At 49.3% G+C, this 13,974-nt stretch overlaps 1 protein-coding gene across 2 annotated transcripts in view; it reads left to right on the top strand.

The window, feature by feature from the left end:
• The first annotated feature begins 2,165 nt into the window (after positions 1-2,165).
• JPH2 (junctophilin 2) overlaps positions 2,166-13,974 on the top strand; it is a 60,741-nt gene continuing 48,932 nt past the window's right edge. For both annotated transcript variants that reach the window (XR_011531116.1, XM_070589282.1), the window contains exons 1-2: positions 2,166-2,204; positions 3,166-4,532. Coding sequence is in view for 1 of the 2 variants with exons in the window: in XM_070589282.1 (XP_070445383.1) it covers positions 4,154-4,532 (379 nt within the window). In the remaining variant the exon portion in view is untranslated. The remainder of the gene's footprint in view (positions 2,205-3,165; positions 4,533-13,974) is intronic.

The following is a 13,974-nucleotide window of genomic DNA, read 5'->3' as shown; positions in this document are numbered from 1 at the left end:
TATTTTGAAGGTAGAACTGAAGAGATTTGCTGCTGGATACAGGGTGTGAGAGAAAGACTGGAATTAAGGAGGATTCCAAAGCTTTTAATAAACTAGGAGTTGGCTGCAGGAGCAGATCTGGGAGGAGAAATTGGGAATTTGGTTTTGATCTTGTCAAGTCTAAGATGCTTATGAGATACCATGTAGAGATGTTGAGTTGGTGGTTGCATACATGACTGAAGATCGGGAGAGAGGTACAGGCTGGAGATCCAAATTTAGGGGCCATCAGTATATGCTTGTTTTTTAAAGCTATGAGACCAAAGGGGATTGCTTAGCAAGTGAATGTGGATAAAGCATTGGTTAGAGGACCAAGCTCTGGGATATTCCCAAGGTATTAGAGGTCAGGGGAATGAGGAGGAACCAGCAAAAGACTAAATAGGAACAGCCAGGAGCAGATCCAAGCAAGGAGTCCTAGAAACCAAGTGAAAAAGCATTTCAAGACGGGACATGTCAGCTGCCAAATACCGTGGAGAACGAAAGATGAGGAGCACCCACTATGTGCAAGCCCTGGGCCTACAAAGATGAGCCAGAGTACCGGGCACTTAGTAGGTGTTCATGCATTTTTTTGGAATGAAGCTAATCCTTGCTTGAAACACTTCATAGTTTGGAGGAGGAGCCAGCATGTGGGAAGGCTCCTGACCCAGCCAGGAAACTTGTCTTGGGAGGTGAAGCTGCTTCAGCTGAGCCTTCAATGGCTGAGAAGAACTCAAGTGGGTTTCTGTGCTCAGGCCTCTCTGTTCTGGATTTTCAGTTCCCTCCCCTCGGTGCTCCCTAGGAAGCAGCCACGCCTGAGAAGTTGAGAAGGAAAGAGAGGCAGCAAGTGACTGCCCCTTCTGACCACAGAACAGAACCACAGAGCAAGGAAAGACCCGGAAGAGAGAGAGAGTGCGATAGCTAGTTTAAAAACAGTGTCAACTTCTTTCCCAGTTTAGCTAATTCCATCCAGTCTGAAGAACCTGGTTTTCTCAAGGAAAATCCATTGTCATACACATATGGCCACGAGGGGTCTCCCTTTCCCCGACCCGAACCTCTTTAAAGGGCGGGGCGCAAAAATGAAGGCTGGTCACAAAGTTCACTGGTCAGGTAAGGCAGGACCAAATTTGGCAAAGAGTTTACTTAAACTTCAGAAATTAAAGTGTCCCTTTACCAATAACAGTTTATCATTTAAAAAAAATGAAAAACCACGAGGTAATGTTGAGTAAACACGGATTGCACAGTAAGGAGAGCTTCGCTATCAAGGAACTTAAGAGGGGTGAGTCTCTCTTCCCTTTTTGGTGACTATTTTTATTAAGCATGTTAGTGTGAAAAGCAACTTGTTATGTGAGAAGAATATTAATAGCTAACGTTTATTCGGTGTCTGGTGTGTTCTAAGCCTTTCACACTGTTAACTCACGTAATCCTTACTCAGCCGTGTAAGGTAGTTACCCCGAGTCGTAATAATCCTTTGAGATAGGTACTTTCAGAGATGAAGAGTTTATGGTTTAGAGAAATTAATGATTGGGCCAACGTCACACAGCTTGTGAGGGACAGAATTGGGAGTTGAACACACATCTAACTCCACAACTATCTACTCTACACAGCCGATGGTAAATAAGTGGATTCATGAATTTGTAAGTGTTATTAAGAAACAGTTTCTTAATTTGAAAGCATGCAGTGGTTCTTAACCAGGAGTGAAAGGCAGGTTCGTCTGAGGAGCTTTTAAGAAAATGTAAGGGTCCAAGGCTTCTCCCAGGACCATCTAATTCAGTAGGTTGGGGTTGGGGATCGGGGTCTGGAATCTGTTGATTTTTAAGTTCTCCAGGTGATTCCTGTGTGTACCCACCGGTGGTGGGAACCCCACAGGGAGCTGCACTGATGAACAGTGGCTGCATTTCCATAGGTGGAACCGCTCACTAGGACAGAACAACCACTCAGCCTCAGCACAGGATTACCGGCATTCGCCTGGCCTTTAGCTACACAGGGTTTTGAACTCGGGCAACTCAAACTCCTCTAGCTTCCAGTGTGAGATGCTCTTTCCTCTCCCCTTGAGAGCAGAGCTGGAAAGAAACGTGTGATTCTCCAAAGGCCTCGGTGAGAAGCGGCAAAAACAGAACTCTCCGGGGGCAACAGTGCAGAGTTCTTAGAAGGGAATTGTGCGAGCAGGCTGTCGGCCAGCCTGGCCCGTGGTGAGTCAGAACCCAGAGGATACAGTCTTTACCCACTGCCATTTGCTGCCTGTCAGCTTGGCACACAACCAGGGATAGTGAGCTCAGAGGCTGGTGTCTCCACCTGGGGTGAAAGGTGGACACGGAAGGGGCTCTCCAAGGCAGGGGGCTGTGAACCACAGAGGAACCGTGTCGTGAGGACTGGGAACCAGCTGGGATGAAGGGAGAGAACATTCCTCTCCATTCCTGAAAGAACAAATCTGCAGAGTCTTAAGTCGTCATGGGATTTGGAGTATGTCAGATAATAGTCTGATGTTCTCAAGTGCCTTTTTCTAGTGCTTTCTCTCCTCCCCCTCTCCCATCTCTCTCTCACACACACCCGGCTTCCTGTTCTCAGCGGCCCGTACCTTTCCCAGAACTGCCCTGTGCTCCTGTTAACCCTGGGCTCAGCTGGGATTTCCAGTCATTAGCCTTGGCCACAGCTTCATGTCATAGAGATTTACTCGTCCCTTTCTCTAGAGTCTGTGGGAACCCGAGTGCTGAGCATCCGTCCAGGCCCTTAGCTCCTGCCCTGCCCCAAGAGCTCCCTGAAGTCTGGCCTCACAGCCTCTTAGGACACCAGAGCGAAAGGGAGCTTGGCAAGGGAATATTTTCAAAATATCACAATCCTTGAGTATTTCTGAGACGACCTCATTCCAACACAACGGGCAACCCTGAGTCTCAGAGGCAGAGAGAGGAGGGCGGGCTCCTCGCTCTTCAGAGGAGACAGATAGGGAACCGTGGCTGCCTTTTGCACTGGGCTCCTCCCAGGGTTTTCCCAGGGTTGGGGTGGCGGGAGGGAATTGGGGGTTGTGCGTGAGTGCTGGACTCAGATCTGCTCTATCTTCCAGACTCTGTTTCCAGAGCCTCACCTCTCTTTCCGAGTTCCCTCCTCTGCTTTCAAAAGCCTGCGTGAAACCATGCCCCGTTCCTTTCTCCTTAGGTCACCAGATTCCTTTGCGGGGTTGGCAGCGTGCGATACCCCAGGTCCTGTTAGGGCATGTGAGTAGTGCTGGGGCTGTGACTTGCCAACCTCTGTGCTCTGGGGGATTTTAAGTGTCCAGGACTGGCTGTTCCGCTAGTCTTCCTTTCCCCTCCCTTCCCTGACTCCTCTGCCCCTTCCCTCCCCGCAGACTCCCGGGACCATGAAGGTGGAAGGGAGCTCTTACCCAGTGGGAGAAAAGCCACCAAATTGCCCCAGCTGCTGATACTTAGTTCTCAGCGTCCCTTCCTCATCCCGCCAGCCACTCCCTGGGTCCGAAGCACTAGCCCAATTTTAAACACCCCTCCCGCTTTGAAGGAGGCTGGGCTGGCCAGGGGGTTATTTTGGGAGCAGCTTCTGAGATCCAATGGCCTTGTTAGGGCAACACTGACCTTTCCATCCCTGGAGGAGGGCAGGATTGGAGAGGGGGCGGGGCGGCCGCCCGGAGATCGACAGCCCCGCACACCCACTGGGGTGGAGGAGAAGGGGGCCAGCGGCTACAGGAATTCAGCCTCGGGCTGGGGCTGTCACCGAGGGGAATTTCCCCTCTTTGAATCGGACTGGGGACCCTCCCACCCCACCCCTTTCACTGTGCCTTCTTAAAGGGATCACACTGTTTTCCTCTGACTCCATGGAATCCAGACTTGGGACGCTCTGTGCAGACTTTGAATCTTTCCCTCCCGCTTCCTTCCCAGCTGGCAGCCTTCCTCTGGCTGATTGAGTGGGGGCCTCCCAGGCATGGCACTGACCAGCCGACCCAGTGCTGACTTGGCTCCTGGGCTGCTTCAGCCTCTGCTGGCATCTCGCGTGCCCCCTCCTGGGGCTCTGTGGCAGTGGTGAGTGGGGGGCCCAGCCCTGCGCCCTGAGCGTGCTTGGAGAGTGTCGCTGGCACCCCTTCGCCCTCTCCCCCAAGCTGGAGGACGGCGAGGTCGTCAGGAGCTATGATGAGATGAGCGGGGGCCGCTTTGACTTTGATGATGGCGGGGCGTACTGTGGGGGTTGGGAGGGGGGAAAGGCCCACGGACATGGACTGTGCACGGGCCCCAAGGGCCAGGGCGAATACTCGGGTTCCTGGAACTTTGGCTTTGAAGTGGCGGGTGTCTACACCTGGCCCAGCGGAAACACCTTCGAGGGATACTGGAGCCATGGCAAACGGCACGGGCTGGGCATAGAGACCAAGGGACGCTGGCTCTACAAGGGCGAGTGGACCCACGGCTTCAAGGGGCGGTACGGAACCCGGCAGAGCAGCAGCAGCGGTGCCAAGTATGAGGGCACTTGGAACAATGGTCTGCAGGACGGCTACGGCACCGAGACCTATGCGGATGGAGGTGAGCCCAGCCTGGGCCCCGCAGAGCTGGGGCAGGAGCCAGATGGGGTGAGGAACACTGGTGGAGGATGGGAAGAGCAAGGGGCAGTGTGGCACAGAATCAGAGGGGCCAGGATGTTATTTGCTGTGTGGCATTGGGCAAGCTGCTCTACCTCTCTCAGCATCCATTTCCTTGTTAGTAAAGGCAGTGCCAATAACCAGGGCTATTGAGAAGACTGGCAGGAGTGCTTAGTAGAAGCCCTGCCTTAGAGATACATGCTTAACACACATTCAATAAGATGTAACTGCTACTGTTTGCATGCTGGGTATACCAACTGCTGGGGAATATACTCTCGCTTGTGCTCTGCAAGAGTTTGCTAAGCTCAACATTGCCATGAAAATTATTTTCAAACAATAGATCATGAAGTGTCCATTCATTCATCCATCCACCCACCCACTCCTCCATCCATCCATCCATCCGTTCACCCACTGACTGACTCATCCACCCATCCGTCCATCCATCCATCCACTCACCCACTTATCCATCCATCGACCATCCATCCACCCACCCACCCACTGACTCATCAACCCACCCATCCCTCCATCCCTCCATCCATCCATCCATCTACCCACCCACTCATCCCTCCATCCAAGCATCCATCCATGTGTCCTTTTGTTCAGTGTGTATTTCTATAGCACTTCCTATTTGCCAGGCATTGTAAAAGGGTTGGATATAAAGGTGAATAAGACACAGCCCGTGGCTTCAAAGATAGGCATTTGGACAAATAACTGCACACCTGTATGTACAGAGTGCCGTGGCAGAAAAGGGCAGTTAGATGTGAGGAGATCATGGAATGCTTTAGGACAGGTGACATCTGAGCTGGATCTCGATGGGAACATCTCCTTTGTTGGGGTGGGAGTGGGACAGAGAGGAAGGAGTGAAAAGCTCAGAAGCATGAGTGCTCAGAGGGTTAAGGACACGGAAAGGAATTTCCTGCGGCAAAAGAGCCCTGGGAAGGGGCAGAGCAGACAGCAGCACCTCCTCCACTGGGTGTAACTTTGGACATATCACTTCTCTGGGCCTCAGTTTCCTCATCCATAAATGGGGTGTTTTAGAATATCAGGACTGCTCAAAATGTGGTCAGTGGACAGGCAGCATCAGCATCATCTGTCCGCCAGTTAGAAAAGCAAATCCAGGGGTCCCACTCAGGCCTTCAGAAGCATTCTGACTCTGTCTGAGGGCGGGCCAAGGCATCTATTTGAACAAGCCCATGTGGCAATCTTTATACACATTAAAGGTGAAGCAGTATTGCTTTAAATCAGTTTCTTGCAAACTACAGATAGTGGGCCAGCCTGGCCTGCTGCCTGTTTTCGTACAGCCTGTGAACTGAGAATGGTTTCACATTTTGAAATGTTTGAAAAAAACCCAAAAGAAGAACACTATCTTGTGACAAGTTAAAATTCTATGAAAGTCCCTATGTAACAGCCTCAAATTTGCCTCTTGGCCCACAAAGCCTAAAATATTTATTATTCGACTCTTTACAGGAAGCGTTTGCCAGGTCCTACTTCAAATGTTCATTCAGGTTCCTTCCAGCTCAGGATCATTCTGTGAAATCTCCCTCCCGTGCTCCATTGGGAAGAGGAGCTGACGCAGATAACTCGAAACTATGGCTAATTACAAAAACATATTTGGTATCATAAGGCATCGTGGTATATTATATTTGTCACGAGTCTCCCTTCCTTATGGTGAGGGCAGGAGGTGGGCAGTCTGGGAGGGCACTGGGGGTGGGGCAGGAAAGAGCATAGCCAGCCCAGGGTGGAAGGTTTGCTCACACTGAGGCCTTTGGGCGTACAGAGAGCAGCCTCAGGTGCAGGATGGGCTCCTGACCGGGCTGCCAATTGGTGAGTGTCTGGCGAGGACCCTTCCTTGAATGTGTCTGGATGTTAACAGGGTTGTCCCTGGAATTTCTGTGGGCACAATGGCGGCTGCACAGCATGGGCTGGAATTGGACAGAGGTGAAGACAACTTCTGGCTCCCCACTTCCTAATTCGGTGACCTCGAGCTGTTTGCTGAACCTCTGCAATTCAGTGCAGTTCAACTCAGGAGATGTGTATGCCCCACACTGCGCCAAGCCCTGGGGACAAGCAGAGAGCAAGCCTCAGTCTCTCTGGCTATAGAGTGGAGATAATCCTTGAAGGCCCGGCAGGCGTCAGTTCCCTAAGCAAAGTGGTGCAGTCTGCACGTGCCGACAATTCCCTCCTTTCCCTCTTCCCCCTCTCCAAACCAGGGTGTGTGTGAGGGCCTGGATGTGAGTCACAGGGACACACATTTCTGGGAAACTCTGCACTGATCTCCCACTATGTCGGAAAGAGGAGAAAACCATTCATTCATTCATGCGACCAACATTATGGAGCAAGAACTGTGTCAGGCACCATGCCGCAGCAAGGTCCAGGGGCCAGGGCAGGGAGCAAGCAAAGTCCTCAGGGAGCTTCCTGTCTAGTGAAGAAGACAGAAATAAACTGGAAAACAAATATACATGTAATTTCCAGAAGTTACTGATATGATGGTAAAAATAGCAGAGAAGGAAGAGGGTGATATTTTTGAATAGGGTGGTCTGAGAAGCAGGATGGGGAAGACTAGGGAGGCAGTAAAGACTTCCAGGCAGAAGGAATGGCAATTGCAAAGGCCCTGAGGCAGGACTGGGCTTGGCATGTTTGAGGAACAGCAAGCATGCCAGAGGGGTGGGCATAGAGTGAATGAAAGGAACAGGCAGGAGCTGACGGTGGAGTTGTGGGCCAGGTCACTTGGGCTTTGCAGGACCCTGGGTTTTATCCTAGGTGTGTCCAGGGGCTCCTCAGGCCAGGAAACTGGAAGACCTGCTCCTCTGGTTTGTCAGAGGCCCAGATTCTTCTGCTTAACGAGACGGCCCCACATCCAGGGGCCAGGAAAGCTCACAGATCCTCTCTCCAAAGCCACACACGAGGTGCAGCACTCCAAAATTAGATGTGGCCACTGCTTCGGAAAATCTCGTTAATCAACCTGTCATCAGTACCCTGAGGGTTTGTTAAGGACCTGCCCTTTGCCCCATCCTGTGTAGTGCTGAGGGGAATGTGGACAAATGAGATCCTGAGATTAGGAGCAGTTGCGAGTCGGCAGCCCTGGGTTATCGCTCTGGCCTTACCATATTACTTAATCTCTTGGAGCCTTAGTTTCCTCGTCAATAAAATGGACTTGTACTAATCTCTCATAAGATTTCTCGTGGGATAAAGGAGTACTCGATAAATGGTAGTTGCTATTATTACTACTAACTATCATCAATTCATTCAATAACTGTTGAGTGAGTATTATGAAGCCAGCACTATACTACACTGGGGGCAGAGGGGTGTAGAAATGAACAGAATGGGGAAGGCCCCTGCCTGCCAGAGAATCTAACAAGAAATTGTACTACAGCATGTTGGATGCTAGGCAGGGGCATACCGGGGATGAAGGGAGCAAGAGGCCGGCACCTAACCAGACTTAGGCGTAAAGGGAGGCTTCCTGGAGTAAGAGGCAAGCCGGGCTCTGAAGTCTGGAGTGAGCCAGATAACAAGGGTGGAGGACGGATGCTCCAGGTGGAGAGAACAGAGCGTACAAAAACCAGGACGTCCACACTCTGCAGTGCAGCTGGGAGAGCAAGCTGAAACTGGCATCTTATCTCCAGTTTTGAGAAGTATTGATCAAAGGGACAATATGTCCCATTTCCTCCACTCCCCACGTTACCTCGCAGTCAAATGTTGCCGGTGACCGTCTTCTCTAAACCAAAGTTTTCCAAACTGGAGGTGTCGCCCATTAATAAGTGGTGAAAACAATTTAGTGAGTCATGACCTGCATTTTTTTAAGATGAAAAAATAGAAGAGAACAGATTAGAATAGAACAGAACAGAACAGAATAGAAAACATCAGAGTGTTTCACAGAAAATAAGGTAAGGCACTGTATCCTGAAACATTTGTTCAGTTGGAGATATATGTAGATATTGTGTGTGTGTGTGTGTGTACAAGTGTCTGTGTTTATGTATGTGTTACGACGTCAAATGTATTTCCTACTGCAGGTCATGCTCAAAAAGTTTGAAAAGCACTGTTGTAAAGTGACTTCAGCTGGCATCTTCATCGAAGCCCCTGCCATTCCTACCTCCACAGCCCCTCCCTCTCCTCCGCGCTCACTTTGGCTGGAGGTTAAGCTCTCCACTTCTCTGGCAGGAAGGGGAAGGTGGCGAAGGCAAAGGAGCTCCGGCTCCCCAGCTCTGCTGTGAGCCTCCTGGGCCCCCTCCCCCACCTATAGTGCTTATTCCTCCCCTGGCCATATATAGCAAAGCTAAAAATAGCCACTGACTTAAAGTGCCAAAGCAAGCATACACCAGACCCTTAAGTAGTAACCTGTAATGTGTTGCGTGGCTGCCTGGCTGTTCCCACCCCAGAGACCAACAGACCCCGGGACTAGAAGGGCCATTAGTGATCTTTGCTTTCCGCAGTTCTTCATCTGGGACCTGTGCCTTGGCCTCAGAGGCCCATGAACGCGCTGAAATTGCAGGCAAGATGTGCGCGTGCAGGCAAGATGTGGGCGTGTGCGCATGGACAGCCTGTGGTTTTCTTAGGGGCATTTCCTCGGAGAGCCATCAGATTCTCAAAGTAACCTGGTGCTCAAATAAGTTCCAGAACCACTGATCTGGTTCAGTAATGCCCCCCAAGATGTGCAGTGGGAAAACCAGGCCCAAGGTTGACTTTTTTTCATAAAGCTAATAATAATAATGGCCAACATTTTTGGAGTGCTTACCATGAGCCATGTGCTGTCCTTGGCATCTGACATACGCTGTGTTATTTAAACCTTGACAACAACTTTATGGGGAGGTACTGTTATTATCCCTATTTTATAGACAAGGAAACTGAGACACAGATCATTTAAGTATTCTCACTCATCGTCCTCTGGCCAGTAAGAGGCAGAGATAGAATTTGATAATAAGAAATGGTTATTAAATATTTCACGTTATAAATATTTTCATAAGTGATAAACAACTATACAAATAGTCAGCACTGGCTATGTCATTTGTAAGACCCAGCGCAAAATGAAAATGCAGGGTTCCATCTTCAAAATCATTAAGGAATTCAAGATGGCGACAGAACATTAAACCAAGTGCACTTCCTTCTGAGAGCAGAGCCCTGTGTGACAGCACGGAGTGAATGCCCACGAAGCTGACCCTGACAACAGTGATGACTGTATCTGCCACTTATCGAGTCTTTACTATGTACCAGGCTCTGTGCTAAGACTCTTACATGCATCCCATTATTTAGACTGAACAACTCTCTCATCTACTACACTCATGGCTTTCACATTTTTATGATGACAACCCTGTAAGATACGTATTTCACATTGTAATTCTATGCATACGTGCACACAAATGTAAAACTGAAACAAATCATTACAAAACAATATTTTCCTTCCTATTGTGGGACTTGCTATTTTCTCTTTTATTTGATCTTGTTGATAGAATTATTATTCTATCTTCTGGAGAGAATTAAATGATGCCTTGATATATGTCAAGCACTTGGAACAGATTTTGGCATGTGGTTAGTACTTTTATTATGATTACATGCTGAAAAGATGATATTTTTATGTTTAACTATGATAAATGGATCAAAAACCCAAGGTTTTGGGCTCTGGATACAGTTTTCTTTCTCCCGCCCAAAGCTGATGACTGAAGCTCATTTTAGCCCCACTGCCTGAACATGGGAGCTGAACGAATTTGCCAGGATCGGGGCCTGCGCAGTACCTGCTGTCACATTATCTGGGTCTGTGATATGTGTTTCTTGAAGCAACTTAACCTCCATATTTATTTATTTATTTGCTCCCCGAAGAAGTGTCTTTTCTATTGATCTATTTGTCTATCTTTGTGCCAATGCCACACTGCCTTGGTTACTGGAGCTTATATTAAGTTTTTAAATCAGAGTAAATCTGCCAACTTTGTTCTTCTTGTTCAAGACTGTTTGGGTTAGTCTAGGTCATTTCCGTTTCTATTGACGTTATAAAGTCAGCTTGTTGATTTCTACAAAAAAGGCTGGCTGGGAATTTGATTAAAAATGCATTAGATCTATACATCAACTTGGAGAGCATGGACATCTTACCAGCAGGGAGCCGTCCAATCCATAGATAAGGAAAATATCCCTATTTATTTACGTCTTCTTTAGTTTTCATTCAGCAATGTTTTGGAGTTTTCAGTGTCTTACAAATCTTTTGTTGAGTAAAATTAAGTATTTTTTATGACATTGTAAATTACATTTTAAATTTCATTTTTCCAATTTTTCATCGTGAGGCAGTAGAAATACAGTTATTTTTACATATTGACTCTGAAGCCTTTCACCTTGCTAAATTAATTTTTTAGTTCTAGTGTGATTTTTTTGTTTTTGTTTTTTAGATTTAAAAAGAATGTCTTTCAACTTAAAACTTCTTGATTGCTATTAAACGTCAAGTGTAGACGTCCTAAGAGAGTCTGGTGATACCGAAGGAGGCACGTGGTACTTAAGCACCTGGGGCTTCCAGGAGCCAGATCTGGGTTCAGATCCCAGCTGTGCCACTTCTCAGTTCTATGAACATGGGCACATCATGTAACCTCTCTCAGCTTCCATTTCCTTCTTTCCATTACGGATGTCAGAATCTCCCTCAAAATATGATTGAAAAATGAAGTGAACTGATACAGAAGAAGCACTTAAATAATGCCTGGCACATGGAAAACGCTGAAACAGATCTTTTCTTTTCTGTGTTTCCTTCACACTCCAAAGAGTGAACTGATTCAGGATGGCCTGAACCTCAGCTGTCCCTATTTTGGAGAGAATATTTCAGCACAAAAACTGGATTTTGACTCTGGAGCAGTTAATCAGCCCGGCCCTCGTTCTGCCTTGAGTCTTGCCAGTGTAGATGGAACCCATGCCAGGCACGGTTCCATTTCGAATGTAGAATCAGCATAATTTAACCTCATCTTGAAAATCTCATCCCAGATCACAGCCAGGGGTCAATACAACAGCCAGCTGAGTTGCTGTCGTGGCAGCTTTTGGCATTCTCTGGGACCCTGGGGAGCAGAGTGGACCCTCAGCAAGACAGGGAAGTGGACATAATTAGCCTTTCCTCTCTATAGCCTTCCTTTCTGTGATGCGTGAGTCCAGCTGGCCAAGTGTCTGCAGACGTGCCCCTGTCCAAGGCCAGGCCCTCGGGATTCATTGAGCTTGCTTGTTTCCAGGGTCTGCTAATTCCATGTCCCCAGCAGCTGTTCCCTGGACCAGCCCTTGCGGCCACACCCTTTTGAGGAATGTCCAGTCTGATCTTCTGAGGGCCCTGGTTGAGGGTGCCGTGTGTGGTAAGGGGACAGGGTTGCTGACTGCCAAGGACCGGGGGCTGTCCTTGTTCTCTCCTATCCCTTTCCAAGCTAGAGCTACAGAGAAGGTGGGCAGTTGGGTCCGGTAACGAGCGAAACATCCAGGACCCCGACTGGCTCCCACATAACTGCTTTGAGTGGCCAAGACCCGCCTGGCAAAATCCATAGAGCCATCCAGGGGCAGTGGGAACTCCTGAACCCCTTCCCCTCATGCAAGCGGTAGTACCTTGTGCCCAGAGGTGTTCAAGCTCTGGACACCATCGCTAAGGACGGTGTAGAATGGGGACCACACGCCAAGGCCTGAGGGCTACACACAGCTGTGCCGGGAATGCTGTATGGCATGCACAATGTTTTTATTACTTTTATTTTCAATGAAGTTTGAATCCCTTAGAGATAACATCTTAACAAAGTCATCCAATTCCTTATCATTGATGGTAGGACAACCTGACAGTATGTGCCCATGATGGGATGTACAGAGGACAGTATGTGCCAGGAAGGTGTGGAGCAGGGGCAGTTCATGCAGAGGCTTGCAGGCCGTTGTAAGAATTTGACTTCTACTTGGAGAAAAACGGGGACCATCAAAGTGACATGATCTGACTTCGTTTAAAGGGATTCCTTTGGCTACTGTGTTGAGAGACAGGGGGACAGGAGGTGACACAGAAAAGGGTAGAAGCAGAGAGACCACTTAGTGAGTTTATGGCAATAAAACAGGTGAGAAACAGTGATGGCCTGGACCACCATCTTGTCACCAGGAGTGGAGACAAGTGGTTGAACTCCGGATCCATTTTGAAGGTGGAGCTGATAGATTTTGCTGATAGATTGGATGGGGGAGCATGAGAAAGAGGAATCAAGGATGGTTCCAAGGCTTCAGCCTGAGCCATGGAAGGATGGCGTTGCCCTGAACTGAGACGGGATGAGGGGTGCGGGGGGGAAGGTCTGGAGCTTGGTGTTGGACATCGTGGGTGACAGAGGCCTGTTAGATGTGCCACGTGGGCATGAGGGTTGTGGGCAGCGCTGCATACAAACAGAGGGGCCTCCTTCTGAACTGAGACCCTCTCCCCTTGATCCCTTTTGCCTCCCCAACAGCCAGTTATTTCTGGTTTCCAAGGCCCTCAGGGTTGCTGAGCTGACCCGGGGCCTGGCGAAGGGGCTTTGACTCGGGCCCCTGGGCTTTCAGCACCAGGCAGCGTCACCTGGTTAATCCCTGGCTTCTCGTTGGAGCTGTGGGGCGTCATCCGGGGCAGCAGCCTCGGGACGTGGGGGTGGTGGAACCCTGCAGGCTGCAGGGACTTGTCGTACACCTGCTGCAACCCGACCCTGCTCTCGGGAGCTGGTCGCAAATGCCACCGGCTTCTCTGCTTTGGGGCGCTGATGGGGGATCCTGGGAAACCGGAGACAGCGGCGCACTGACAGGCGGCAGCATTTGGAGCCATGGGAAGAGACTTTGGTGCCACCCTGCAGTGGGGACAGAGCAAGGCCTTGGGATTGTTACAGGAAAAACAGAGTGCAGTCTAAATGCCCGCCCAAAGGGACTGTTACACGAGCTCCTGAGACCACGCCATAAAGTATTGAAGCCCTTAGACAAAGGCAGACCCACTCTACTCACACGGAAAGGAATGGAAGACATTTTAACTGAAAAAGAGCCACTGGACAGATACTTATTGAGAGCCTACTGCCTGCTAGGCAGTGTTCTGAGTGATGGGGATAGTGGTAGGGCGGGGAATAGCTGACCTTTTAGTCTATTTGTTATTTGTTTCATGCATAGGCTTGTAAATGAATGGAAAAGGCCTGGAAGGACCTAAATTGTTAACAGCAATTACCCCTGGGGAGACAGTACAGGGTTTTCTTATTTTTTTTTTAAGATTTTATTTTTTCCTTTGTCTCCCCAAAGCCCCCCTGGTACATAGTTGTGTATTCTTCGTTGTGGGTTCCTCTAGTTGTGGCATGTGGGACGCTGCCTCAGCGTGGTCTGACGAGCAGTGCCATGTCCGCGCCCGGGATTTGAACCGACGAAACACTGGGCTGCCTGCAGCGGAGCGCGCGACCCCAACCACTTGGCCACGG

Source organism: Equus przewalskii, chromosome 21 (genome assembly GCF_037783145.1).
Source record: "Equus przewalskii isolate Varuska chromosome 21, EquPr2, whole genome shotgun sequence".
NCBI classification, from domain to species: Eukaryota; Metazoa; Chordata; class Mammalia; order Perissodactyla; family Equidae; genus Equus; species Equus przewalskii.
Note: the sequence above shows the minus strand (reverse complement) of the source record. Positions and strands in the feature narration are given on the sequence as shown.